Source organism: Triturus cristatus, chromosome 4_1 (genome assembly GCF_964204655.1).
Source record: "Triturus cristatus chromosome 4_1, aTriCri1.1, whole genome shotgun sequence".
NCBI classification, from domain to species: domain Eukaryota; kingdom Metazoa; phylum Chordata; class Amphibia; order Caudata; family Salamandridae; genus Triturus; species Triturus cristatus.
This window is the reverse complement of record NC_140585.1, coordinates 307,630,794-307,658,714: the sequence shown is the minus strand read 5'-3', so window position 1 is coordinate 307,658,714 and position 27,921 is coordinate 307,630,794. Positions and strand designations below refer to the sequence as shown.

General features: G+C 45.9%; 1 protein-coding gene across 2 annotated transcripts in view; it reads right to left on the bottom strand.

The window, feature by feature from the left end:
• The window catches only part of DCP1B (decapping mRNA 1B), a 221,125-nt gene that overhangs the window by 110,833 nt on the left and 82,371 nt on the right, over window positions 1-27,921 (bottom strand). For both annotated transcript variants that reach the window (XM_085652197.1, XM_085652196.1), the window contains one exon: window positions 27,814-27,880. In XM_085652197.1, coding sequence (XP_085508323.1) covers window positions 27,814-27,880 — 67 coding nt within the window. The remainder of the gene's footprint in view (window positions 1-27,813; window positions 27,881-27,921) is intronic.

Here is a 27,921-nt window from a genome sequence, read left to right as displayed (position 1 = left end):
CAGGAACATAGGAAAATATGAAAGAGAAGACAGGAAAGAGGCCAGAAGATTTAGTAAAGAGATAACAAAAAACACAGACACAATTAAAAAGTACTTGACACTATGAGTCAATGTTAAGGCTCTTGGGTAGTTGAGTGTTCAAATAAATTAATCGTGGATCAATTTTCCAACTTCCTCAAAGACAGTCTTCGATTGTCTAATAGGTAAACATTATCAAGGACAGTGAATCTTAAAAAGTAATCTCTGCTTTTAAAAACCAGGATGTCAAACTCAGCCAGGCCTGGGACAAGTCTAGGTTGGCAGTTGATAAAATGGACACTTTAAAACAAAAAATCACTAGAACCACTCCTCTTTCCCATGCCACTAAAAAGGAATTTGACCTGCTGTAGTGGAGTTTTCTAACCAAATAGATAAAGCAATACTAGGTTCCCAATTGAAAAACAAGCTATTCTCCATTGATAACACTCCTTCTAGAGGATACTATTCTAACTGCAGATCCCTCACAATCACCAGACTCAATCCAGAAAGCTTTTACCATAGCAATGCTCTTGAGCGACAGTAGGCAATGTCATGCGGCTCCATGCTGACTCCATAAGGCAACGGAAGTGAAGTAGAGAAGATGCATATCAGCTCCACCCCAGCACGCTTACGTCAGTTTTTTATCTTTACCTTTCCTCCGAAGCAGAGCACAAACAACTTTTAGTAACAGTATGCTGAGTACTAAGTTGTGACCTTGCAAGTTGAAAAAAGGGAACACTCCGCAGAAGGGGGAGGTGGGAAGGCGGTGAGGAATTTGCAGTTAGAGAGAGTATCCACCAGAAAGAAAGTTACTGGAGGTAAGTTATTTATTCTTATGATGGTACTTCTAAATGGAGATTCTTCTTTTTAGAATAGATAACAAAGCAGTATCTCCCTGGGGGGTGGGGGTTCTGTGGAGCAGACTCAGACCAAAATATCTTGCAGGACCAAGTGGGTTATATGCCTTTTCCCCTGGACCTGGATGTCAAGGTAATAGTGCTTTGTGAACATATGAAGTGATGCCCAACTTGCAGGTGTAAAGGAATTTTGTGTGCCAACGCAACAGGAGCAGCCTTAGCCCTGGTGGAATGGGCTCTCAGGTCTTCCAGAGGTTGCTTCTTTGCCAGTACAAATATTAATGCAGAGGACTATCCCCCTTGGCCAGGTCTGCACAGCCTTGCCCTTTTTCACTCCAGAGAATGCCACAAAATTATAATCATCCACTGATGCTCCTTGGTCTGATTGGAACTTAAAACCCTTTTAAGTTCTAACCAGTGGAACCTCTCCTCCTCTTTCGAGGGGGGGGGAAAAGACTGCTGGTAGAGTGATGGATTGCCCAACTTGAGGAGAGTCATGAAAAACCACCTGAGTCATCAGCACTAACTTCTCTGGGAATAAGGTGGTGAAGAGCAGCGGACAGTGCCTGAAGTTAACTCATGTGATGACTTGATGTAATCGCAAGAGAAAAACGGTTATTAATTTGAGGAGCCCCAGCGTCCAGGTATGCATCAGCTCATAGGGTGTATACATGAGACATGCCATGCTGGTGTTAAGGTCTGACTGTAAATCAAAATTAAGTTGGGAGGGAACGTACGTCAAACCTTGATTAAATCTCCTCACATATGATTTAAACAAGGATGGTTGGTATGCCAAACATAGGTTAAAAGGGCGGGCAAAAACCCTTTGATATTGCCCACTCAAGGCTTGCTGGGCCCAAAGAAAACAAACAAATATATGCCAACATCTATGTCTGCAAGGGGTCATCACACAAATGCCACACCAGGCCACAAATTTATCACAATACCTGGTATAAATGAATTTCTTGGAAAGGAGCCTGGCTGCAGGACTACATCCACCACATACTGAGGAAAACCAAACAAGTTAATTGCAGTGGCTCAATCTACCAAACCTGAAGATGTGGATAGTGTAGATTCAGAGGGAGGACATGACCAAGAGGTAACCTGATCGGAGGACAGATGCTCTAGCCTGGAAGGTCTGGGAATGACACCCTCCTTGTCCAACTCAGAACCACCAGGATGACTTGGGCTGGGTCGTTCCTAGTCTTCTTCAGAATTCTGGGCAGGAAAGGGAAGGACAGGAAGGCATACTGGAGTCCTGTGTTCCTCTCCTAACAAGTGTTTGTGTGGAAAATCAAGCACACAAAACCTTTGATACTGAGCGTTTGACAGTGACAAAAAGACCTAGCCAAGTTTCTCACCACTGTTGGAAGATTCCCTGGGCCACATCGGAATGTAGATGCAACTCATGATCTGCCAGACGCAGTCTGCTCAGTTCATCCGCTCTGGCTATCAGGGACCTTCATAGGTGGGTAGCCATCAGGAAAATGGCCTGGTGCTTCAACCACCTCCAGAGGCACAGAGACTCCCAACAATGGCCCCAGGATCCCATCCACTCCGCCCGGCTTGTGTACTTCCACTTGGTGGTGGTGGTGGTGGTGTATGTGAGAACCTGTACCAGCCTCCCTTTGGACAGAAGGAAAATGTTCAGAGTCAGACGAATTTCCTGTAACTCCAGCAGACTGCACCGGAGACCAGAATCCCACTGATTTCTACTCCTGCCTGATGACTTCTCTATTCCAGCAAAGACTAGCCCATCACCATCGTCAGCTGTGGGTGGGGAAGAGAGAGGGGCTTCTCGCTGGACCAATTGCCTTTGTGCAGCCACCACTGCAAATCTCAAGCCGTCTTCCTCAAGACCTGGATTGCATTGGCTGGACTGCCTGGATACTCTGCCCAGTGGACCGTCAAATTCCATTACACAACACGCATATGCCACCTGGCATAGCTGATAGGGAGGATGCATTAAGATAAGCAGCCTCCGAGCTGCTCTCAGAGTAGTCCAGAAAGAGCCTTAAACATCAGGATTACATCCAGAATATCCTGGACCCACAGACAGGATCTGGGCCAGAGTGAGCATTTAGAACTTGCCCATTCACAGGAAGGCATGCAGAGGCTGGAGTTCCAGAACAGGCCTGAAACACTGTCCTTCTTGTGAACTCGGGAACAGCCAGCTCGTTTTTCGAGTCCAGCACTCTCTCAATAGAATCCTTTGAAAGCAACAGCTGTACCCGCCTAAAACAGAAAGGACAGATGCTCCTCTGAAATACCCTCTTATGTGAGAGAAATAGTGGGCAGGGCGGAGAGAAAAAAGACAAGACATAGCCATTTGAACAATTTGTACGCCTCATCTTTCAGACGTGATGGATTGCAAACTCGAGAAAAATGTTGGGCATGTGCCACTAATGGCAAGCTAAAGTGGTTTGATGGTTGTAGGAATTGGAGGACTGATGGCCCTACTGGCCGGTATACTGCCCAGCAGACCCTTGCACACATACTCAACAGGACTGGGGTGTCCGCTGCAATACAGGTTGGAAAAGCGGTCTTGTCTATATGCCAGCCCTATGGAGTAGCCTCTAAACTTTTCGATTTGATGCAGAAACTGTTCGGCATGGTCCAGCAGTCTCAAGGAGCACAGCTGTAGCTCTGCTGTTCTTAAAGTACTCCAAGGCAGAGTCCGCCCTCTCACTGAAAAGGTAGACCAATCAAGAGCCAAATACAGCAGGGAGGCCAGAACATTGCCAGAGAATCTTGTAGAATGCATTGTTTCATGTCGATACAGGGCAACACTGGTACTGAGTGCCCTCCCCAGGCAATCTGTAGTATCTGGACCTGCGAGGAAACAAATTTGGGTGGATCCTGTCCATCATGGCAGTCTGGGCCAAAGAGACCCTGAGGTCTTTGGGGGCTGTTAGCAAAATCTCACTGTGCGTTTCTCAAAGGGCAGGTGTGTGACGGCCCAGCATATAACCGGCATATTCGAAATGCAGTGCTATACTGACTGACGAAATCATGTGCTTCACTATCCAGAGGAGTGGCTGGAAATTAGTTTGGGTTCACTTTACTAGTCGAGGTCTGTACAATATTACTCTTGAGTGGGGGGCGTACTGCAGGTCTGTGACATCTGATCACCTGCCTATTCACAGACACAAGGCTTCAACCAAGTGGCCATCAAAGTATCAGTGAGGGCTTTGTTAAAAGGAAGCAAGGGCTCAGATGATGCTGGCTCAAACTGCAAAATCTCTATTAAAACATATGTTTTAGTCTCAAATAAGGGAAGCTGTAATTCTAGTGCCTCAGTTGCCCTCCACATCACCACTACAAATGGAGCACTCATCCACTGAAGCCCAATTTAGGAGTCGAGGAATCAAGACCCCTGGTATTTTGTAAACCAATTTATAAGGCATCATCAGTATTGTGATGTGGGAGCAAGCCATCCCCATCCCAATCTTGGGGTGCACCCTATTCTAGCATAGTATTAGACTCAGAACCAAAGAGATATGGAGCCTCTGCAGGTAGATGTGAAGCGCCAGAGGCACTGGGCTAGAGTCAGGTTGCATGAGGATCTGTTGCACTTTTATTATTTTGTAGTTCACATCAAGGGGGCTCAAGTTGAAATCAGTTTGGGGTCAGATATTGGCATGAGATCATCCTACAGTGCCAGTGGTGCTAGTATCATGGTAGCCTCTTGACGTGTATCTCAAGGCTGGAGTAGGAGTTTGGTCAGGTGCTGTTATGGGCACAATAACAGGTCACAAGGGGACAGACAGCATTGGGGGTGGACCTGCCAACGGTAACCCTTCTGGAGGCTCCTGTGGTTCCATGAGACCTGAAGCGAGACAAACACAATGGAAATGTGCAGCAAAACTATGTTTCGGGGGTCAAAGAGCAGGTATATTAGGTGCACATGGGGGAGGGATCAGCTGAGGAATCTGCTCCGTAGCTGGAGACATCGTAAGGGTGCAACCGACACCATGACATCCTTGCTTTTTGGAGTTAGAGTGGCGGAATTGGGTTGAATCCTGCTTTGCTCTTTTATGGTTGCTCTTGGATTTTGACTTGAATGAAAACTTTAAGAACATAGTTGAGAGTCCATGGGAATGGAGCGAGTCGGACCCTGCGATTTAAAGCATGAGCGGGACCAACACGAAGGTGGTTCACCACTTGTTTGTTCAGTGACATACAGCTTTGCTTTCCAGTCTCGGAATGCCGTTGGGAGCATTAGGACACACTTATTGCAAGACTTAGGGTTGTGTCCTAAGTCAGGACACTAAATACATACCTTGTGAAGTTCCTTGACCGATATCAGTTTCCTGCAGTCGAGGCATGACCTGAAAACTGTTGTTTTGAATGGAAATATTGTTCCGTAGCACATTGGAAAAATCATTTAGAATTTGTGGGAAAAATCAACAAAGTTGGGACCGAAGCTCTAGTTCCACGTTGGAAAGGTGCAGAAGAAAGGAATTCATATCAGAGTGCAGGGATAATGCTTATATAGGACTCCAATTTGTCTCTTCTGGGGTGGAGTGGGGTGAGCTAGCAGTGCAGAGGCATTGATGCTGAAAAGGTCTTCTGGGTTCATTCTGGTGCATTGGAAGTATTTTAAGGTGAGAAATATGTGGTTAGAAGTATCCATGAGAAAAAACACTTACTAGAATCATACCAACCTCCTAAAGCAAACATTAAAAATCAATGCTGGGGCGCTAGAGGGCGTGCTGCGATATGGCTGCATCTTGAGGCTGCTCCGCTGTTCGGGGGCTTTTTCCGGCACCAAACTGCTACTCTGAGTGACGCTACATGTCAAATTAACGCAGCCTCTGGCGTCGGAATATCTGTATAACACGCTGCTGGGGCTCAATTTGAGAAATCCTACAAGTCTGCGGAGAAAACTGCTCCCGAGGGTAGAATCGTAATGCCGCTGCTCACTGGCTCTAAAATGGCGGCTGGGAGTTTCCTGTATCGGGCGGATGAGCATACCCACCGCGCCTCCGGTCTACCCGCTCTGCAGCATATGACGGACTGACAACGGACAGCAGGACTCCGCTGCAGAATACTATCGAAACCTGGGTGAGCTGCATGTCCTACAACGCTCCATCATGCTATAAAGTGATCCGGCGCTCAGAGACTACCAAAATGGCAGAACGCGATCGAGACTGACACTGAGGTGCCATGTCTGTGATGCGGCCTCCCTTCTACATCAGCGCTTACAAATTTAAATTTGGCTGTAATTACCCCGGAGGGGACGTTCCAGTAAATCACACTAGCTGTGGTGCATCGACCATCAGGCAAGTGCGGCAAATCAATTCCTGAGCAAGGCGCGGTGCACCCCACGGCGGCGCGACACTGTGCCAGATACGCACTGGAAGCCGGTGGGCCCCGCATGGTGCCATATTAACTATATTCTATGCTGGCGATGGTCGATCACCGTTCGCAGTGAGACCTCCCACAGCTGTAAGTCTCTGCCTTGGTGCCTACGCACGCTCCCAGCGGAGGTGCAAACTCGTACACCCACACATCCAGGTTGGAGAGAGGTGCCGGTTGGGGGCCCCATCTCCCTGACGCTGAAATCGGCATTAATTGAGCGGCACCGTGAGACCCAGTGACTGCGCCTGCTGTAGTGAGTGCCGGCAAGCCTGACCATCATCGTGGGGAACCTCATTTGGGATATGCGAACTATCAGAGGTGCACGAGACGGGGCCGATACATCCCAAACGACTAAAACTTTGACGGTGGCGTGGGGCAACGGTGACGCAGCGTCACACCGATAGGGCCGCCACCCCCCCCAGTGGATTGCGGGGCTCATCGGGTCATATGCACTGCCCTTCCACTACACACTGGTAATGCTGGCCGCAACCTGACATCTGTGACATAACCATAACTCAGCGAGCTACCGCCAAAGCAAATATACTGAGGGAACAGAGCACAGCACATGCCTCTGATCTGACATACTACTGCGCCGAGTCTCCTGTGCCTCACTACTCGCTCATCCGCCAGATAAGCACTAGGACGGTGAAGGAGCAGGAGAATTCCTGACTGCAATATTCGCACCTCTCCTACACTTACTACTGCCATTTGTAAGCCAGATAGGCAACAACCGAAGTTCTCCTTTGACACCAGGCGGAATCCTAAAATCCTAACAGCGCACTCTGACACCGAGCTAGACGCGGAACCGACGGCGAACAAGAACATGGAAACTGACTTACAAGCCATACAGCAAAGCCTCCAGGCTATAAATGGTAAATTGGACACTCTTACCCAAAGAGTAGATAATATATCTGCCAAACTGGATAAACAGGGAGAGCACCATGACGCACCGGAAGATCGCATAACCGCAGTAGAGGACGAGTCCAGTACAACAACACACAAATGCGCAGAGATGGAGAAGATCCTGGAGGTCATTAAAAACAGGGAGGAGGATTTGGAGGCGAGATCACGCCGCAATAATGTCTGCATTACAGGAATTCCTGAAAGTACCAATACTGTAAGGCTGGAAACATACGTGGAAGACATGCTACGCACTACCTTTGGAACTGACAGATTCTCCTCGGTACTGATCGTTGAAAGAGCCCATCGATCCTTGGCGCCACCACCTCCACCAGGCGCCCCACCAAGGCCCATCATCGCTCGAGTCCTTAACTACAGGGACCGAGACACGATTCTGCGATTGGCTCGGGAGAAGAAGCAATTTACCTATTAAGGTAATAACGTGTCTTTCTACCCAGACTTCACGATGACAGTCCAAGCGGCACGTGAAGATTTCCAACCTGCAAAGAAGAAACTGCGAGAACTGGGTATCGAATATGCGATGCTATACCCTGGTAGGATGTGGGTCACTTGTGACGGACGAGTGACAATACTACAGACGCCGAAAGCAGCACAATACTTCATAAAGAAGATAATCACCACAAGGAAGTCACAGAGCTGCAGAGATACTAACCCGGACTCAGATTGAGACACCTACGAATCAAGACAACACAGCATGGATACATGTAGTGGACTCACCATTGTCGCTGCAATCAACTTACAGAACTTGCACCATGATCTTTGGGTACCATCATGAGGTCACTCACTTTGGTGGCTGCGTACAGCATAGCAGAACAGAACACCAGATGCTGCATCCATAAACCATGGGATGGCACTCGCCCCAGGAGACAGACACCTGCTAGCAATGCGGCTCGAGATCCTTGGGACTTACACCACTTCTTCAACTGGGGCAACCTATGCAGGTGGTAAGATATAAAGACGACCTGGCGCAACTTCACTGTACCTGTGAGTATATCTATCTGCACATTGTATTAATGGCCAATAGACTGCGTCCACTTGACGCCCACACAGCATATAACCTCCAGACCCCAGCATAGACTTATAACAATACACCACCTATGGGAAGACTGAAACTGGAGCCACACTTATTCATGAAGGAGAACCTAGATATGACTTCTGTATCAAAGTACATACCAATGCCTCACGAACACAGAGCACTGCGACAAGGCAATTACATGAGGGCAATGCATACACATTTGTACAGCCACTGGCCAATTTGACTGTCAGAAACAGGGCACATGCTGTAACCAATTGGCTGCACACATCATCTTGCTTGAGATAATGGACCTAAGTCGCTTAGATACTACCCGACCACAACCACGTGAGTGGATGTTGATGCGTGCACCCGGCGGCCCCCCTGAGAGGGAGCTCCCCATAACGGTTATTACACTGTTAAAGTTGTTAAATTGGGCATGTCTTCGGCATGGTTGGGGTGCCGAAGTGGGAGGGGGTGGGAGGGGATGGGCTGTTTTTGTTTCTACAGGCGATTCCATATGCAGTACACCACATCTGCTCCAGATTACAATAGTCATCCATGTACAACCACACGACTGACACTTACCACACATGGTCTCCACATGACAAACAGACGACACCACGCTAGGAGTCTATACCCCACCACTAGCCATAAATAGATTACAACCACCACACAAACTCTTATCCTGGAATGTTTGGGCCTCAACCACCCCAAAAAGATACGCCAGATTTTTGCTCATCTCGACAGACTTCACGCCGACATAGCCCTACTGCAAGAATCCCACCTAGCTAGGGCAACTCAGTGTACTCTGGGGAGCAAATGGGCTGAAACGGTGGTGACTTCATCATATTCCACATACTCCAGAGGGGTGATAATACTGGTGAAAAAAGGGACACACTTTCAGGTAGATCACACCATAACAGATGACCTAGGCAGATGTATAATTGTTACTGGGCATATCAGGGGTCATCGCTTATGACTAATTAATACCTATGGTCCAAACGTGGATGATCCGGATTTTTTTATAGCCGTATGGCGAAAACTGAGCGAACTGCCAGACATAGAATGGCTCTGGGGTGGTAACCTGAACCTATCGCTAAACGAGAACTTAGATAGATCGGGTTTAACTACAGAATAAGCGGTGCGAGTGATGCTGGATAATATGGCTGAGTCAAAAATGGTAGATATCTGGAGGTTGAGACACCCTTTTCAAATGGAGGCCATACAATTCCACGATACACAACAGGTGGTCACGCATTGACTACTGGCTAGGGATGGAGGGTGTCGCATCCTGGACATGCCACATGCCCAAGACACTCTCGGACCACAAACTGGTATTACGAACAGTTGCGCTCCCTCATTATACACCCCCGCCATATATATGGCGATTTAACGCCCAAGCATTAATCCACTACACATACAATGACACCATTAGACAAGCCATTATCGAATATTTTCAAATCAACCAGCCCTCCATAGATGACCCGAGTATGCTCTGGGAAGCATTCAAGGCCACTATACGGGGAGTTTGTATAAGCACAAATGCTGGCATCCTCAAAGATATCCGAGCCCAACTTACCCAACGTGAGGCTAAATTACATGATCTAGAACAAGAATATGAGCGTACACAAAACACGGCCCTACTGAGCGACATTCAACACAATGACGGAATATCAGGAATTTGCAGAAGACGAACTCAAATATCTCTCAAAACAACACACTGCACGCAAATATGGCGAGGGAGGCACACTAGGGCGAGTATTGGTGCAAAAAATATGCACCGGTCATAAGGCGCACTCAGTTCTTAAAATAAAAGACAATACTGATACCCTACATTATGAGCCTTTATGGGCACATATGGTGATCTCTATCCATCGCGAGATACAGCTACCCAGCCGGAAATTCTCTCATACTTAGAGGTTGTGGCGATAGCTTGGCTGTCAGACGCTCAAAGAGAATACCTCTCACAGCCAGTGACGATAGAGGAAGTCACGGAAGTGGTCAAGACTCTTCCAAATGGTGAAGCCCCGGGCCCCGATGGCTACACTAGCGAATTCTATAAAGCATATATTGACTTACTAGCACCTCACCTCGTAGAAATGTATGGAGACGCCCATAGTAACCAGATTCTACCCCCCACTTTACGAGAAGCCATGCTCATTGCCTTATTGAAACCCGATAAAGACCCAGAGAAATGTGAATCTTACAGGCCCCTGTCATTAATAAACACGGACACTAATATTCTGGCCAAACTGCTCGTTAGGCGACTACAACCGTTAATGCCCAATATCGTACTTCCGGACCAATCGGGATTCATACCGCATCGCTCCACTGCTCATAACATCCGGGAGCTGTTTGCGCTATCACATTATCTCCCATCAGACTTCCAGGCAGCCACAGTACTACTGGACGCAGCGAAAGTGTTAGACTCCATCGAATGGTCATATCTCATCACTGTATTGTGCAAAATGGTCTTTCCCCCAATTTTCTTACAATGGATCAAGGTATTATACACTGCACCAGTAGCGCGAATATGAGTGAACAAATATGTATCAGATCCAATAAAAATAGGGAGAGGTACAAGACAAGGATGCTCCCTCTCCCCACTACTCTCTGCAATTGCTCTAGAGCCGTTAGCGTGCAAAATACGGCAGTGTCATAAATATGCAGCTCTGCAATTTCCACAACGACCATTGACTATATCTCTATACGCAGATGATATGGTCTTATATATCAGAAAACCCACGGAAAACCTCTCCCCTCTACTGTGCAAATATATTAAATTCGGTCGGCACTCGTGTCTCCAAATTAATTGGTCCAAATCTACCATTATCCCCTTAACAGAGAATACAATGCCATGCCCTGCGGAGTTTCCCCTAGAATGGCAAACAGACCCGATAAAATACCTAGGAATATGGTACCATCGTGACCCTTAAGTAGTTATCCGCACGATCTACAGGACAGCAATTGGCAAACTCGAAGAGAAAGTCCATCGCTGGATACACCTACCACTCTCCCTGGCAGACCGCATGGCTATTGTCCAAATGGTCGTCCTGCCCAAATTCCTTTACCTTTTTAATAATATCCCCATCACTCCACCGAAGACTGTATTTCAGAGACTGACGGCCACCACTACCCGTCTCATATGGACAGGAAAGCAGGCATGTATTGAATTACGCGCCTTGACACTACCATTTGCTAAAGGCGGTTTTAAGGTGCCAGATTTCCTCCTCTACTATTTGTGCGCTCAAGCCCAATATGCACACTACTGGTAGCATCCTTTTCCCCATCTACCTCATATAGCAATCGAAGATGGCGCGGCTCACCCAACCCCACTACCCAATATATTACCACACCGCCACACCTGTGCACACAAGCATGAAATAAACACTTTGCACACCACTAGTGCAGCCTGGCAGCGAATGGGGAGGCTGGCGCATAAACTGCCATTGTACGCCCCTGCGATGCCCTTACAATTCCATCCGGATTTATCAGTTACCCAAGAAAAGGTTGGAATGGAGCTATTGCAACAGGTGGGCATAACGACAATGGGAGACCTATACACCAACGGCAAATTCATAGAACCTGATGACCTCCTATATCAGCAATCAGACACTACTTTTTCGGTTTACATACCATAGATTAAAAGGAGCCATTAAAAAAACTGTACCCTACCTTCCCAGATGAAGCACTGCAAATTAATACATTGCAAATGATTATCACTACTCCCCGCAATACACACATGGTAACGAAGTTGTATACACAGCTTCAAGAAGATATATGGGATATCTCTCACAGAGCAAGAGTGGTCTACCTCATGCGCCGTAACTAGCATGCTCACCCCTAATGGGAACCTACGCATACTGCATTATAAATACTTGCACCAAACCTATCACACCCCTTCTAAATTACACAAATATGGCCTCCGTACAGATGCCAGATGTCAACGATGTGGGGTGGACAATGCTGACTTTAATCACCTTGCATGGCAGTGTTTACCGATTAGGGAGTATTGGGCAGGCATTGTTCACATATTGAGCGAAATATTGGAAACCCCCACTGAATGTACAATTCGGACATGTTTGCTAGGCTTAGTCCCTAAACTATGATCTACCAAACAAACTCTGCCTGATCGCGTTACTGCTGGCTAGAAGAAGAATGTCCATGTCCTGGGGGAGCGGGAACATCTCACAGAGCAAACTGTGGATAAAGGATATGGCATATTGCAAAAATCCATTACATCTATATGAGGAGGAACTCCCCACCGGGTCCTAACCCAGAGACTACTGGAAGCAATTGGTAGACTATCTTCGCTCTCATCAACTTGTGTAGTTCTACACTGATGTAAGAGAGTCGGAAATGTGGTTGATAATAAGGACGTAATGTGGTAATGTACTGATAAGTTATAACTACTGCAGCCTGTATGTTTTGTTCAAGAACTGCATGGATTGAATAAAATACTAATAAAAAAATAAAAAACTCAATGGTAAAAAGCTTTGACCAGAGGCTTCAGGCAGGGATGTCTCCTATCTACATTGTTGATGGAGCCACCCATCTGTGACATACAAAATAACATTTTAATCTGAGGATTGCACACTAAATGAAGACGTAACAAAACAGCGCTATTTGAGGATTATATTCTTTGTTTCTTGACCCACTCTGACCATTCGCTGCCCCATTTAATATTTCAGAGGCCTCAGGATTCAAAATTAAGGGGCATGACTGTGGCAGACCCATAGTACCTTATAATAAAACACTGCCAGCCACAGGCCTCTAGTGCTCCACAAATACAATAATATATTTAGGACTATATCTCCGCTCATCACGCAAGCAACTATATGAATATAATATACTGCATGTCCTAAGCACACTATATACAAAGACCTCTACTGTTGGGGCAGATTGGAGACTCATGCATCGGATGCATCACCAGTGTTAAAATTATTTTCATGCTATCCACCATGCAGTGTTGTCATTAATGATGCCATTTTAGATGGTGCAGTCTTTTTTTGTCAACAAACTTTATTAAGTTTCACAAGGTTACATGGAGGAATTATTCCACATCTCTGCTGTTCAATAACATTCATTATCCATCACGGGATACAATGAAGGCAGCAAGTGCCATGCAAAGTAAAATCCCAGACGGTATATTCAGGCATCTCAGTGGTCACTCAATTCTATTCCCGTACTGGTATGCAATCCCATGTGTAGAACTGTCTACCCATAACTACCCCTCCCCACCCCCATACCCTCCCCCCAGGCGAGTCACGAACACTCAGGTCAATGAGCTACAGTAGGTCGGATCCCCAGTGTGTGTACTGGCATGAACTGGGTAGCACCACCAGGGAGAACTGCCATTCCAGGCGGTAAGATGCCATTCTTGGTAGCAATTCTCTAGTCTCCAAGAAACCTACAGCTGGCTGCCTCTTCAGGCTAATCTGTCCAGGAAAGCGCCTACATCGTCTTCTTCCTCAGTGTCTGTAGAAGATTTAAGCTCTGCAATTGACCCTTCCCAAGCTCTCGCCGCCTCTAGCGCCTTCTCGCTTCCTGTCATTTTAGCTACCTGCAGCCTAATCACCCCTTCATATTCAGCCCATTTGAGGAGCTCCGCTTTCCACCTTGTGGCACTTGGGCCCTTCTTTGCCTTCCAGTGCATGGAGATATCTCGCTTGGCCAGAAGTAGCCCCATATCCAAGAATTTGCTCGTGATTTTGTTCTTGGACGTGTGAGGGAACTAATGTAGCATACAGTATTTCGGAGTCTGGTCTACACATCCGAATAGGTGCCTAGGGACGGGCAGACCCAGAACATATGCTTAAAATCTGCGCCTTCTTTATTGCAGCGCAGACAGGCCGCCACTTGTGCCGGGAAATACTTATTCATTTTTCCCGGAGTGAGGTACGCCCTGTGTAGAATGTAGAAATGCACTAGTTGGAATCTGGCATTCCGGGTACTCTTCCACGTTCTCTCTACCAATTCCCCGCAAATCTTCTCTGGGATTTCCTCATCCAGGTTAGCCTCCCACATCTGATAGGGGGAGTAACATTTCTCGTGTTACGCGTTTGTATAAGCACGTTACCGCCTTGAGTGTGCCTGCTGCCATAACTGCGTATTGGCAGCCCAGTGACGTTTTTGGTTGAGTGAGGCCCCCTGCCCAGTGTTTACGCCCAGCAGCAGTAAGGGCTGTATACAGCAGAAAGTCCCCCCCAGGCAAATCATAACGGGTTTTCAGGTCATCGAACGGGATCATGGCCCCTTCCTCATATAGATTCCCCTACGCAAGTCAACCACTGGTCTGACAAGTCATCAGTCTCTGCCAATTACCTCTGTGGGGCAAGGCCATGCACATAAGTAATGGGATTTCCGGCGCATAAGGGTGTTTAATTTTAGCCCTCTTCAGATACCTGTTCAAGCACCTGCGTGCCGTGCGTAGTTCCGTGGTGAGGGTTGCAATACTAACAGGAAGCTGCAACAAGATGGTGCAGTCATGATGGTGACTTTTGCTGGTTTAGTATGCTTTTACTGACATTTTCATCTGACTATCCTTTAACATTTGTTTTATTCTAGTGAATTTCTACTTTTTTTTTAATAATGTAAAGTAATATATTATTACAGTTCCTAACATTAACATCACTTTAACCTTTGTTTTTTTTAAAGAAGTTCTGTGGTTTTTTTTTTTAACCTAAACTAAAATGGCCATTGCCATGCACGGCACAGGGCCTGGCCGCAGCCCAACCCCACAGGAGTGCACAGCTGACCATGTATGTTACAATATAAAGGGTGTCATTTTAAGTAAGGTAGACCTACTGAGTTTGTCAAAGGGTTAGAACACCAAAATATAAAAAGGGGGCCAACTGCTTTTTAAGGGGGAAGCAAATAAACATTACAAAGCAGATCTATTGTGTCTCAAAAGTCACCATAAATGACATTAAAATTTTTATTTTAGAAATTCATACATGGAAATGTTTAATAAAAGTGCTTGGAAGTGCTCTTACTCCAACAGGATTTTCTTTTGGTGATGTTTTTTTAAGTGCCCTGGTGCACACCCGGGGCCATCCACACTTTTCTTTAATGTTATGGCGGGACTGATTTTTTTTACTGTGGGTGCCATGGTGCCTTCCGGGGACAGTCACAATTTGCCAATGTTTGTGGCCCACAAGTGTGCTCTAAGGTCCCCGCCAGCTTCCCAGATGGCACTCAACTTGGATACTAGCAGGAGGAGGCTACTACTATACTGTGGGTGCCCCAGTGCCCACTGGAGGCACACAAAACACCCTAATCGTTTGGAGGAGTCCCAAGGCCCCTGACAGCTCCCCAGTCACCCCCTATAGTCATATTGGAGGGAGATGGCTCCACTTCTTTGTTCCCGCCCAGGAGGGAGCAGGTCAGCAGAAAATAAAGTTGTGTTTTCTGCCCAAGAGACCAGGAAGATAGGATTACCGTCACATTTTTGGGATCTAGACCCAGGAGATGGGGTCCCCGGGGCGGCTTAGAGGCTTGGGGAGGTGGGCTGAATGCACTCGCCCCTAAATCAGAGGTGTGGCATTCCTATAACCCAACAACCCAGATTTATTGTTTGGGTCTAGGACAACAAGTTATCATGTTATTTCCTTGGGTCAAGAAAGCCCAAGCCCCTACAGAACAAACCACAGTGCACCATTATGGATCAGTAAAGGGATTTGTCTGCAGTTATGGTACTATCTGTATCCATATGTTAATGCTGTTCGAACTTGTATTTATGGATTATTAATACACAGCCCTTATTATTAGGGTGAGCGTTTTAAGGAAATACTGTAAGCTCACATTACACTTCTGACAATGGCTCAGTATAAAAATGGGAACATGTTTGCGAACTTCAACAATATGAGACTACATGTAATGTTTCCAGAATACTCTGATTAGATGTAAATATATGAAGAAGCTTGAAAAGAAAAGATTTTGGATTCATTGCTTTCAACATAAAATGTTCACAAAAAATATGGAACTAGAAAGAAAAAATGTTGTGCTAAACTAGAGTGATATTTTTGGTGATACTTCTTTGAAGCATCATTTAGTAAAATGTGTTTGATACATGCTAGTATTTCCCACAAATATTCATAATGGAAAACCAGTGTAGCCAGTTTCAACAAGATTATAGAAAAAAATGAAAATAAACAAGCATCAGCAAAGACTAGATCTGACATAGGGGGTCCGCCCTTTCATTTTTGTCAATGCGCGTCTTGTTTTGACATGGTTTTTGTAAAACCTTATTGTTGTGAAAGCTGCAGGGCCTTCAATATTATAACAAAAACATTGGCAAAAAGCAAAAATATATTTTGTCTCAAAACATTGCAACAGCACTCCCTGGCAATGAACAAAACTACTTTGTGTGCCCATGTGCTCCTTGCGAAAGAGAAGAATTTTGTCACTCACTGAAGCCAGCTGACAGATTGAGGGACATCATTTAACCCCTTCGATGCTCATGATGGAGCGGTTCTGTCATGAGCAGTGGTTGGGCTGTGCTCATGACGGAACCGCTCCGTCATGAGGACAGCCCATGGGGAAAGCGCTGGCGCTACCCCCCGGGGTATCGATCTTGCCACCACAGAGGGGGATGGCAGCGGAAGAGTTTCCGCTGCTACCCAGACCCCCCCACGCTTTCCCATGACGTCAGCCCGCACAGCGCGCGCTGACATCACCAGGAAGCGCTGGACGCGCTGGAAACCATTTCTCTCCAGCGTGTCCAAGAGGAGGGTGAGTTTTTGCTGCTCCGGTGGGCCAGGGGGTGGGGGCACATTGCGACATCGGGGGAGAAGAAACCGTGATTTCTCTCTCCCGATGTCTCAATGCAGAGAATGCCTGGTGCACGATCGCGCACAGCGTCGCGATCGTGCACCAGGAATGCCCCCACTAGACACCAGGGATGTCTTTTTCTGTGCAAAGGAAGCGACCCCTTGGGCAAGGGTCGCTTCTGAAGGGGGACATTTTATTTTAGACTTTTCTGCCCCACCCTGGGGACAGATCGGCCGAGTTTTGGCCGTTTCTGGACCCAGGGAGGGGGGCAGAAAAGCCCACTAGAGCCAGGAAATTATTATTTTTTTTAATTATTTATTTATTTAATCCGAAGCGACCCCTTGGGCAAGGGTCGCTTCCAGGGGTTCCAATTTATTTATAAAGTATATTCTGCCCCCTCCGGGGGCAGAAAACCCCACTAGACACCAGGGAATTTGTTTATTTTTTTGAATGGAAACGACCCCTTGGGCAAGGGTCGCGTCCAGGGGCCAAATTTATTTTAAAATTATATTCTGCCTCCCCCCCCTCCCCCATGCCCCCTCCCCCCCCACCCGGGGACAGACAACATGATTTTTTGGGCATTTCTGGCCCCAGGGGGGGCAGAAGAGCCCACTAGAGCCAGGGAATTTTTTTTTTTTTTAATTGAAGCAACCCCTTGGGAAAGGGTCGCTTCCAGGGGCCATAATTTTTTTTTTTTTTAAGTGTATTCTGCCCCCCTTGGGGGCATATATTAACAAAATGGGGTGACCCTGTGTCCCTAGGAACCGGGGTATTTGATATATAAAGAACAATGGTTCCCTTGGGTAGAAACAATGCGTATTGCGGTTAGCCGTAGTTACTTCAGCATAACATATGATACATTTCTGAATGCCAGAACATTTCTTAAGCAAATGGGGGAAGGAACAAAAACACAGAAAAAGGGTTTTTCATTAATTTATGTATCAGAATTGATAGCATTCGTTATGCGAACCAAATTACATACAACAAAAATACATTGCAGAATTTTTGCACTTCAAAATTCATACAGTGATACACAATGGTGAGATAGTAGTGCTCAGTGGTAATATAGATACACAGTGCAGTGAGGTGGTAGTGGGGGGATGCGGTTTGTTTTGGAGGGCCAAATTCAAGAAGCAGTGACAAGTACGTTAAACAAATTATATAGTTGATAGCGACTATGTCCTGCAATCTGTGCCAAAGTAGATCGGCGACGTTTCAACCCTATGGGCGCTTGGTGGAGTGTCACAAGCGGGTCTTCATCAGGACTGTGGAGGAGGAGAGGCCGCCCTAGAATTTCAAGGGCGGTCAAGGCAATTGATTGAAGGGGTTGGTTTATTCTAGCAACATGTCAACTGTGATATGAATTGCACAGAAGATCAAAAAATGATTGTATTCTGGTAAAACGGAGTCCTCACGAAACACTGCTTTCTGGTTGGGGGCATATCGGTTTGTTTATTTGGCCTTTCTGCCCCCACTAGACACCAGGGAGTGTTTTAAATTTTAAATGGAAGCGACCCCTTGAGCAAGGGTTGCTTCCTGCTTTTGCTCTTTAGACTGTTCCAGGATGCGGTTTCGTTACTGGTGGTTCTGCTATTTGTGTAGTCGCATGTGTTTGGTAAGAGACTTTTTCTGTACAATGTAAATGAGTTTTATTTCTCTGCATGAATGTGTTTTTTGCAAATGGTGTAATAATTGCAGTAGGTTTGGCTTCTGTTTTGTGAGTGTCCAAAAACATTTTGCATTTGTGCTCGATGTGTATTTTGTTTTGAGAGTAATTGGTTTTGTTTTTTTCTTTCTAGTGGGATATCGTTGGTTTTTGCTGTGTCTCTGCAGAGTAGGTGTTGGTGAGTGTAGCTGTCTCTTGTAAGTGAATAGTATCGTTTTTGAGTATATAGATGTGTGTGATAAAGGCACACATTTTTTTACTTATGTATTTTGCACAGTGTTAGCTGTTGACTTGATTGTGCAGTCTCCTTTCTTAGTGAGGATACTGGCTAGCTGCAGGATTACTGCTCAGCAGGGTGTTGGCATGCTTTTTGAGTCTTCCTCTGACCATGGTTCAGAGACTGACTGCATCTGAGGCAGAGGAGGCAGGGGAAGATTCAGGCAGCGAGTTCTCTCCACATGGAATCATCGGATGATGAAGCTACTCTCAGTGCGGATGAAGCTACTCTTAGTGCGGATGAAGTGCCTGTGTTAGAGGAGAACATTGATGTGCCGATAGTGCGGCAAGAGGCATCTGGGCTGCAGCTTGGGGCTGCAAGGCTTCCCGTTGGTGTGGTGCGGCAAGAGGCATCAGGGCTGCAGGCTTCCCGTTGGTGTAGTGCGGCAAGAGGCATCTGGGGCCGCAAGGCTTTCCGTTGGTATAGTGCGGCAAGAGGCATCTGAGCTGCAGCCTGGGGCTGCAAGGCTTCCCGTTGAAAGTGCTGATGTCTGGGTTGCCCCAGGCATGGTGCAGCCGGCATTGCCAGACTTTACTGGTGTTCCAGGGTGTAGAGTGAATATTGAAAACTTTTTGCCAATAAATATTTTTCCGTTGTTTATGGACGATGTATTTTTGGCAGAGATTGTTGAGCAGACTAATTTGTTTGCCGAACAGTTTTTGAGGGACAACAGTGCCAGCCTTAAGCCACACTCTAGAGCTACCCGGTGGACTCCCACAAATCAGGAAGAGATGAAGTTCTTGGGTTTAACTTTTTTGATGGACTTGCTAAGGAAGCCATCAATGTCTTCATATTGGTCTAATAGTCCCTTGATGGCAACTGCTATATTTCCGGCAGTCATGAGTCGTGATAGGCATTTGCTTCTGCTTCGGATTATGCATTTTGACAATAACGGTTTAGCGTTGGCACGAGATCATCCTGATTGTGACCGTCTTTTTAAGATTCGGCCTGTCATTGATCACTTTGTTGATCGATTTTCTGAGATCTATGCTCCAAGGAAAGAAATAGCAGTGGATGAGTCTTTGGTGTTGTTCAAGAGCCGCTTGGTTTTTAGGCAATACATTCCTAGTAAGTGGGCACGCTATGGAATTAAGCTGTATATTCTGTGTGACAGCAGGACTGGATATGTCTCTAATTTCAGGGTGTACACCGGTAAGGAATCCAGGATTAACCCCCCTGGTTGTCCGTCCACTTTTGGAGTGACTAAGAAAATTGTGTGGGAACTTGGTAGAGGATTTTTTAACAAAGGCCACCATTTATAATGTAGATAGCTTCTACACTGGTGTGCGGTTTCAGGGAATTGGCCAAAGTGGACACTGTTGCTTGTGGCACAATCCGCTCTAACCGTAAAGTTTTCCCAAAAGAACTTGTTTGTCAAAAGCTTGTGCGGGGCTAGTGCAGTGCGTTGCGAGGAGCATCTAGCTGTGAAGGTTTCAGACAGGAGAGAGGTCTACATGCTGACTACCATCCATGATAAAAGCACTTCACCGGTGACTGTTTGGGGTCAGGTTGCTGAAGTGCGCAAACCTGTGTACATTTTAGACTATAATAGGCACATGGGTGGTGTTGACAGAGTAGATCAGAGGTTAGAACCTTACGCTGCTCTTCGTAAGGCTTACATTTGGTATAAGAAGTTGGCTATCCATCTTTTCCACTTGGCAACCTTTAATGCTTTTGTTGTATTCCAGGATTCTTGTCCTGAGTCAAAGATGACTTTTGCTCAGTTTCAGGAGTCTGAAATAGGCAGCCTTGTTTTGGAGGAACAGGCAAGTGTTCCTAGAGTTGGAGTGGTGGAGGATGTTGCTAGATTGCAAGATCGCCACTTTCCTGATCACATTCCTCCCACACCCTCAAAACACTTTCCCAGTAGGAGATGTAGAGTCTGTTGGCGAAGAGGTACGCGGAAGGAGACTCGTATGTAATGCCCCGAGTGTCCTTCTAACCCTGGGCTGTGTGTGCCTGCTTGTTTTAGAATGTACCACACGCAAAATAATTTTTGGGAGCATCCATGAGTGGTAAAGTGAACTGCCTGGCCTCTATTGTTTAATATTTTTGTTCAGATTCAAGGTTGGCATTTGTGTAGTGTATTTAGTTTCAGATTTTGTGTTAGTATATTTGTATCTATTTGCAATTTGTTTGTGTTTTCTTATTTACATTAAAAAAATCCTAAATGTGATGGCGGTGTGCGTGGAGTAGCGCTTGGCTGGCGGCGTGTTTGGATTGGTGCTTGGCTGGCGGTGTGCGTGGACTGGCGCTTGGCTGGCAGTGTGCGTGGACTGGCGCTGTGTTTGGACTGGCGCTTGGCTGGCAGTGTGTTTGGACTGGCGCTTGGCTGGCAGTGTGTTTGGACTGACGCTTGGCTGGCAGTGTGTTTGGACTGGCGCTTGGCTAGCGGTGTGCGTGGACTGGCGCTTGGCTGGCGGTGTGCGTGGACTGGCACTTGGCTGTGTGCGTGGACTGGCACTCGGCTGGCGGTGTACGTGGACTGGCGCTTGGCTGGCAGTGTGTGAGTAGTGACTAGCTGCTGGTCACTACACACACTGCTAGCCAAACGCACCTCAACGCAATCCGTGAGCTGGTGTGGTTGCTGTGTCAGGAATGTGGGAGTGTGAAAGTGATGGGCCCTTGAATGGCGCTGTCTGCTGGTGTGAGTGTTGTAATGTGCTGGGCCGGCGGCTGGTGTTGTGAATGGTTTTGTATATGTCACACGTATGAAAGGTGTATGAATGGCCTGTAAAGAGGTTGGTGCCTTGTCGTGGCTTTACAGCTCACGAGCTGTGAGTCAATGGTTCAGTTTCTCATCCTTTCAATTAACAGTGCATTTCATTTTTGTGAAATCTCTGGTTAATACAACTGTATATACTGAACCATCACTCACCCTCGTGCCAAATCCAACCAGTATGTATGTGTGCCTGAGGAATAGGTGGTTGTGCATAAAAATGTGTCTTTTCTGTTTCTAAATAACACACAAAAAGGAGTAGGGGGTCCAAGGGAATATGTGTTTATAGACCTGCAAGAAGTTTTACCCCAATGAATATTCACTAAAAAAACAATTAACTTCTCGGGTCTAGACAAGCTTTAAGCGTGGGCATGTCAGTTTTAGATCACACTCACTCATTATTTTCCTTGCGCTGCACCTTCACATCACTTTATTGCTCCTCTTTGGGATCTTAGCATCCAAATTCTCCATATAATTGAAAACATCCCAGAGCTCCCACCTCTCGGATTTCCCACTGAGAGGAGAAAGCCCAAATGATGAAGCATGTCACCTTTGGTGAGTGAGGGCATTCATCCTACAAAGGGATTCTTCCTCCATCAGGTTGTTGCTATTGAGACACTGATTGATCATTGCATTCTTTTCGGTTTCTGTCAAGCAGGGTGTACCTTGTCCTTTTTTGTGAATGTTGTAATGTGTTGGTTTTGTGCCTGGTGGTGTGAATGGTCTTGTGTGTATCATGTATGAAAGGTGTGTGAATAGCCTGTAAAGCGGTTGGTGCCTTGAAGTGGCTTTACAGCTCACGAGCTGCGAGTCACTGGTTCACTTTTTTGTCCTTTGAAATATTGACAGAGCATTTCATTTTTGTGAAATCTCTTGTTAATAAAATTTTATATAGTGAACCATCACTCGCCCTCGTGCCAAATCCAACCAGTATGTGTGTGTGCTTTGTCTGTTTTGTCTCTCTGCCAAGCTGTACATTTCATCTAAGAATAACCTAACAACTGTAGTTTTTTGTCGTAAACTAAACACCCATGGGAGTACATGGTGATGTCTCTCTTATGGATCCCAACAAGTTATCTTACCCACAATGTCCTGCAAACCTCAAAATGTGACATTTTCCTTGCATTATTGTGCCCAAATGATCACACTGCAGAAAGTAACAACAAATTTCCAACCCCCCAGCATTTCTCCAGGTATCCCAATGGAAATGGTACCCCACTTGTATGGGTGGGCCAAGTACCCGCGGCAGGGAAGGGTCCAAAACCTATTGATGCGACATCAAAATTACCTATCACAAACCAACCTGGTTTTGCAAGGGGGGGGGGGGGGTCCCATGAGTTTTAGGCCCGGGGCTCGGCGGCCATCTAGGGAACCCTACCAAACCCACACATTTCTGGAAACGAGACTCCCGGGGGAGCCCAGCGAGGTATGGCTTGCGTGGGTCCCCCATCATTCTCCTACCCAGAATCCCCTGCAAACCTTAAATTTCTGGGTGGGAAAGTTCTGGAATCTGTGTGGATCCACAAATTTCCTCCCACCCAGCGTTCCCCCAGGTCTCCCGATAAAAATGGTACCTCACTTGAGTGGGTGGGTCAAGGACCCGCGACAGGCAAGGGCCCAAAACCTATTAAGGCGACATCAAAATTACCTATCACAAACCTACCTAGTTTAGCAAGGGGGGCCCATGAGATTCTGGCCCGGGGCTCAGCAGCCATCTGGGGAAACCTACCTAAACCAGACATTTCTGGAAACTAGACACCCGGGGGAGTCCAGCGAGGTATGGTTTGCGTGGGTCCCCCATCATTCTCCTAACCAGAATCCCCTACAAACCTCAAATTTTGCTGAAAAAAAACATTTTTTTCTCAAATGTTTGTGTGGGAAAGTTCTGGAATCTGCGTGGATCCACAAACTTCCTCCCACCCAGCGTTCCCCCAGGTCTCCCGATTAAAATGGTACCTCACTTGTGTGGGTAGGCATAGTCGCTGCAACAGGAAATGGCCCAAATCGTACTGTGGAGACTTCAAAATTACCTATAGCAAAACTACCTAGTTTGGGGGGGGGGGGGGGGGGGGGGGGGGGGGGGGGGACGGACACCTGAGATTTTGGCCCCAGGCTCGGCGGCCATCTTGGGAAAGTACCAAACCCAAATATTTCTGAAAACTAGACACCCGGGTGGTCCCAACGAGGTATGGCTTGTGTAAATCCCCTAACGTTTTCCTATCCAGAAATGCCATGCAAACCTCAAATTTAGCTGGGAAAAAGAAAATCCACATATTTGTGTGTGGAATCACCGTGCCGGCACAAATGGCCAACCCCACAGCATTCCTCTTAGTGTCCAGAGTAAAATTATCTCACTTGTGTGGGTGTCCAAAGCAGAATTGGCCTAAAACGTATTTTTTTAAAAATGTAGCACTTAGAATTCTCAGTGCTACACTCTAAATCCCTATGTTTTGGGCTCTTCCTCGCCACATGCATTTGGCCCACCCACACAAGTGAGGTATCATTTTACTTGGGAGAACAATGGGAATGCTGGGTGGGAGGACATTTGTGCCGGCACGGTGATCCCACGCAAAAATGTATGGAAAAAGTGATTTTTTCAGCTAAATTTGACGATTCTGGGTAGGAAGACGTTTGGAGATCCACGCAAGCCATACCTCATTGGACTCTCCCGGGTGTCTAGTTTTCAAAAATGTGTGGGTTTGGTAGGTTTCCCTAGATGGCTGCCAAATCCTGGGCCAAAACCTCATGGGAACCCCCCATGAAAAACCAGGTTGGTTTGTGATAGGTAATTTTGATGTCGCCTCAATAGGTTTTGGGCCCTCGCCTGTCGCGGGTCCTTGACCCACCCACACAAGTGAGGAACCATTTTTATCGGGAGACCTGGGGGAACGTGGGGTGGGTGGAAATTTGTGGATCCACACAGATTCCAGAACTTTCCACCACAGAAATGTGAGGAAAATGTATTTTTTGACAATTTTTTAGGTTGGCAAGGGATTCTGGGTAACGGAACCTGGTGAGAGCCAGTCAAGTCACCCCATACTGGATTCCCCTGGGTGTCTACTTTTCAAAAATATATAGGATTGCTAGGTTTCCCTAGGTGCCGGCAGAGCTAGGGTTCAAAAACTACAGCTAGGCACTTTGCCAAAAAAAGGTCATTTTTCACTGCGAAATTGAGGTGTGTCCACGTTGCGTTTTGCGCAGTTTCCTGCCGCGGGCACTAGGCCGACCCATACAAGTGAGGTACCATTTTTCTCTGAAGACTTTGGGGAACGCGGGGTAGGTGGAAATTTGTGGATCAACGCAAATTCCAGAACTTTCCACCACAGAAATGTGAGGAAAATTAGGGTTTTTTGACAAAATTTTAGGTTTGCAAGGGATTCTGGGTAACAGAACCTGGTGAGAGGCAGTCAAGTCACACCATCCTGGATTCCCCTGGGTGTCTAGTTTTCAGAAATGCATAGGTTTGCTAGGTTTCCCTAGGTTCCGGCAGAGCTAGGGTTCAAAAACTACAGCTAGGTACTTTGCAAGAAAAGGGTAATTTTTCATTGTGAAAATGTGGTGTGTTCACGTTGGGTTTTGAGCCGTTTCTGGTCGTTGGCACTATGCCTACCCACACAAGTGAGGTACCATTTTTATCGGGAGACTTAGGGTAATTCAGATTTGTAAAGCAACTGTTATTACCTATTGACTTTCGATGCATTTCTGCCTTCCAAATGAAAGACATTGTGAAAAATGACCGATAATTCTCATGCTACTATGAGTATTCCCAATTTCGGAAATGTGCAAATATCTACTGTTTCTAAACTCTATATTTTGTTTGCATTTCAGATATACATAGGTGTCTTTCATACCGATTTTTCCAAGTATACATTTTCCCACAATAATTGCTATATACCCGGTACATAATAAAAAGCCTTTGCAAATTGCTGCTCAGTTTTTTGGCTCTGGGTTAGTCGGGTTCTTGGTGAACCTACAAGTCCTATATATCCCCACAACCAGTAAGGTCCAGCGGATGTAACTGTATATTGCTTTCAAACAGCTGTCATAATTAGAAAAAGTTACAAAAGAAAACGTTGACACAAAAGGCTGTTTTTTCAACTAATTTTCAATTTTTCCTATATTTAACTGTTAGTTTCTATAAAGAAACCTTGATGGATCTACACAAATGACCCCTTGCTGAATTCAGAATTGTGTCTACGTTTCTGAAATGTATAGTTTTCCAGGATCAATTATTGCTTTCATACCCATTTCTACCATTAACTGGAAGGAGGTTGAAAGCACAAAAAATAGCAAAAATAGGCCATGTCCCAGAAAAATGCCAAAACTGTGTAAAAAATGTTGGTTTTCTGACAAACATCCATCATTCCCTAAAAGCTGCGGAAATTGTGATTTCAGCCCCACAAACCCTTTTTTGATACCATTTGCAGGGAAAAAAACAGACGCTTTCATTTGCAGTACTTTTTTCCCATTTTCCCCCCAAAAAACAAAATTTAGCTGTATTTTGGCTAATTTCTGGGACCCCTCCAGGGGAATCCACAAACCCTGGGTACCATTAGAATCCCCATGATGAAAAGGACACAAATTTGGCGTTGATACCTTATGTGGTCAAAAGGTTACAGGGGCTTAAGCGCACACTACCCCAAATAGCCCAAAAAAAGCTTAGCAGAGGAGGGGGTGGGGGAGGGGGCCTGGCAGCAAAGGGGTTAAATAAAAACAAAACGTCTTGGTTAACGCCATGATTAATTAGGGGCCCAATTCTTGAAGAAAGTGACAAAGTGCACCTGTAATATATGTCCTTCCTGGCATTAGTGCAAATTGATGGCTTTTATTAATTCACAAAAACTGATAGAAGTAGGCTAGGAAAATTGTACTTCTAGAAAATATTTGTCAACTGCATTTTAGCACGAGCACATATGCATGTGTAGAAGGAAATCTACATATATGGTTTATACCATATTGTTCTTTGATGTGTGTTACTTATAAACACAGGTATTTAAATGGAACCAGAACACACCTCATTACCTCCATACACACGAGGCAGTGGAAAACAAGACAATCATCAATGTTCATCTCGCCTCTGCTGTGGTAGTAACATGGGAATGTGGTCTTTGCACTCTAGCAATACACATTTGAACCTCTGTTTATAATTACACTGGTCCAATAATATGCTTTGCTTGGCCACATTTATTTCCAAACTATTGGCACATATTACACTATATATGTATGTGGATTTCTGAACGGAATCTAGAAGGAGTCTCATGACAGCTGACTGCTTGGGTTGCTGAGACATCTATGAGCAGTGCATGACGCACTAGAATTCTAATCCGCATCAGATGTTTTGGAATGGTCTTCCATGCTCTGCACAAGACTGGACCACCTTCCCCTCTTGGCAAATAATATATGGAGCCTTCTGGAGCACGATGTTTGATACCTCGTCAGCCCACGTTTCTGCCTCTACCAATGACAGTTGTGCTTTCTCAGCGCTGGAGTAGGAACGAAGCAGGTTATTATGCTTACCAGAACACGGTTATTCTGTCAACAGTTCAACGGCCGTAGTAACACCTTGGGTCTATTTTTTGGTACACTGAAACTAATTCAGTGAGTACTAGTCAAAGGATGGACAGTGGAGCCCGGAACAGAGTTTTATGCATGCGTGGTGGTTATCAAAAAGTACAGGTATGCCTCATTACACAGCCTTTTAGAAGATGATTTCGGCAAAAATCTAAACCTTGTTGAACCACGTAGACACAGTTAGGTGATTGCCTGATATGTAAACTGTGTCAATGTCTGATATGAATTGAGACAGTAAAGGTAAGGTTAGCATAAGTTGGCCATTTTCTACACTGCTTCACGCTTGATCAGATGACTTCAAAGCGTAGACACTTTAGGACCAACGAACAAGCAATGAGAATCAAGATTACTACTGACTGTTTGGGTCCAATGGGGCACAACTAGTTCTAAGTTATATATGAAGTATCCGATCTGAGACCATTTAGTTAGCGATACACTGCGAGTCATGTATGAAATGTGACTGGCATCTCGCTAAGTGTAAAAATCGTCTTCCTGTTTATTGCAACATCTCTTCAGGAGTGCACTGGCCCGTCTTTTTGTCTGCAACACTCAACATGAGAAAAAATGACATTCTGGACGATGAACTGCCCCATACATGTACTCAGCTGAAAGGACCATCACTGAATAACTTACTTTTTCATGAGCTCTGCGATTCTTTGGCATTCTTCCTTGTCATAAAACCAAATCCCATATATGGAAACTGTAAAATAAAAGCAAGCGAAAATACTGAGTGTTATCTGG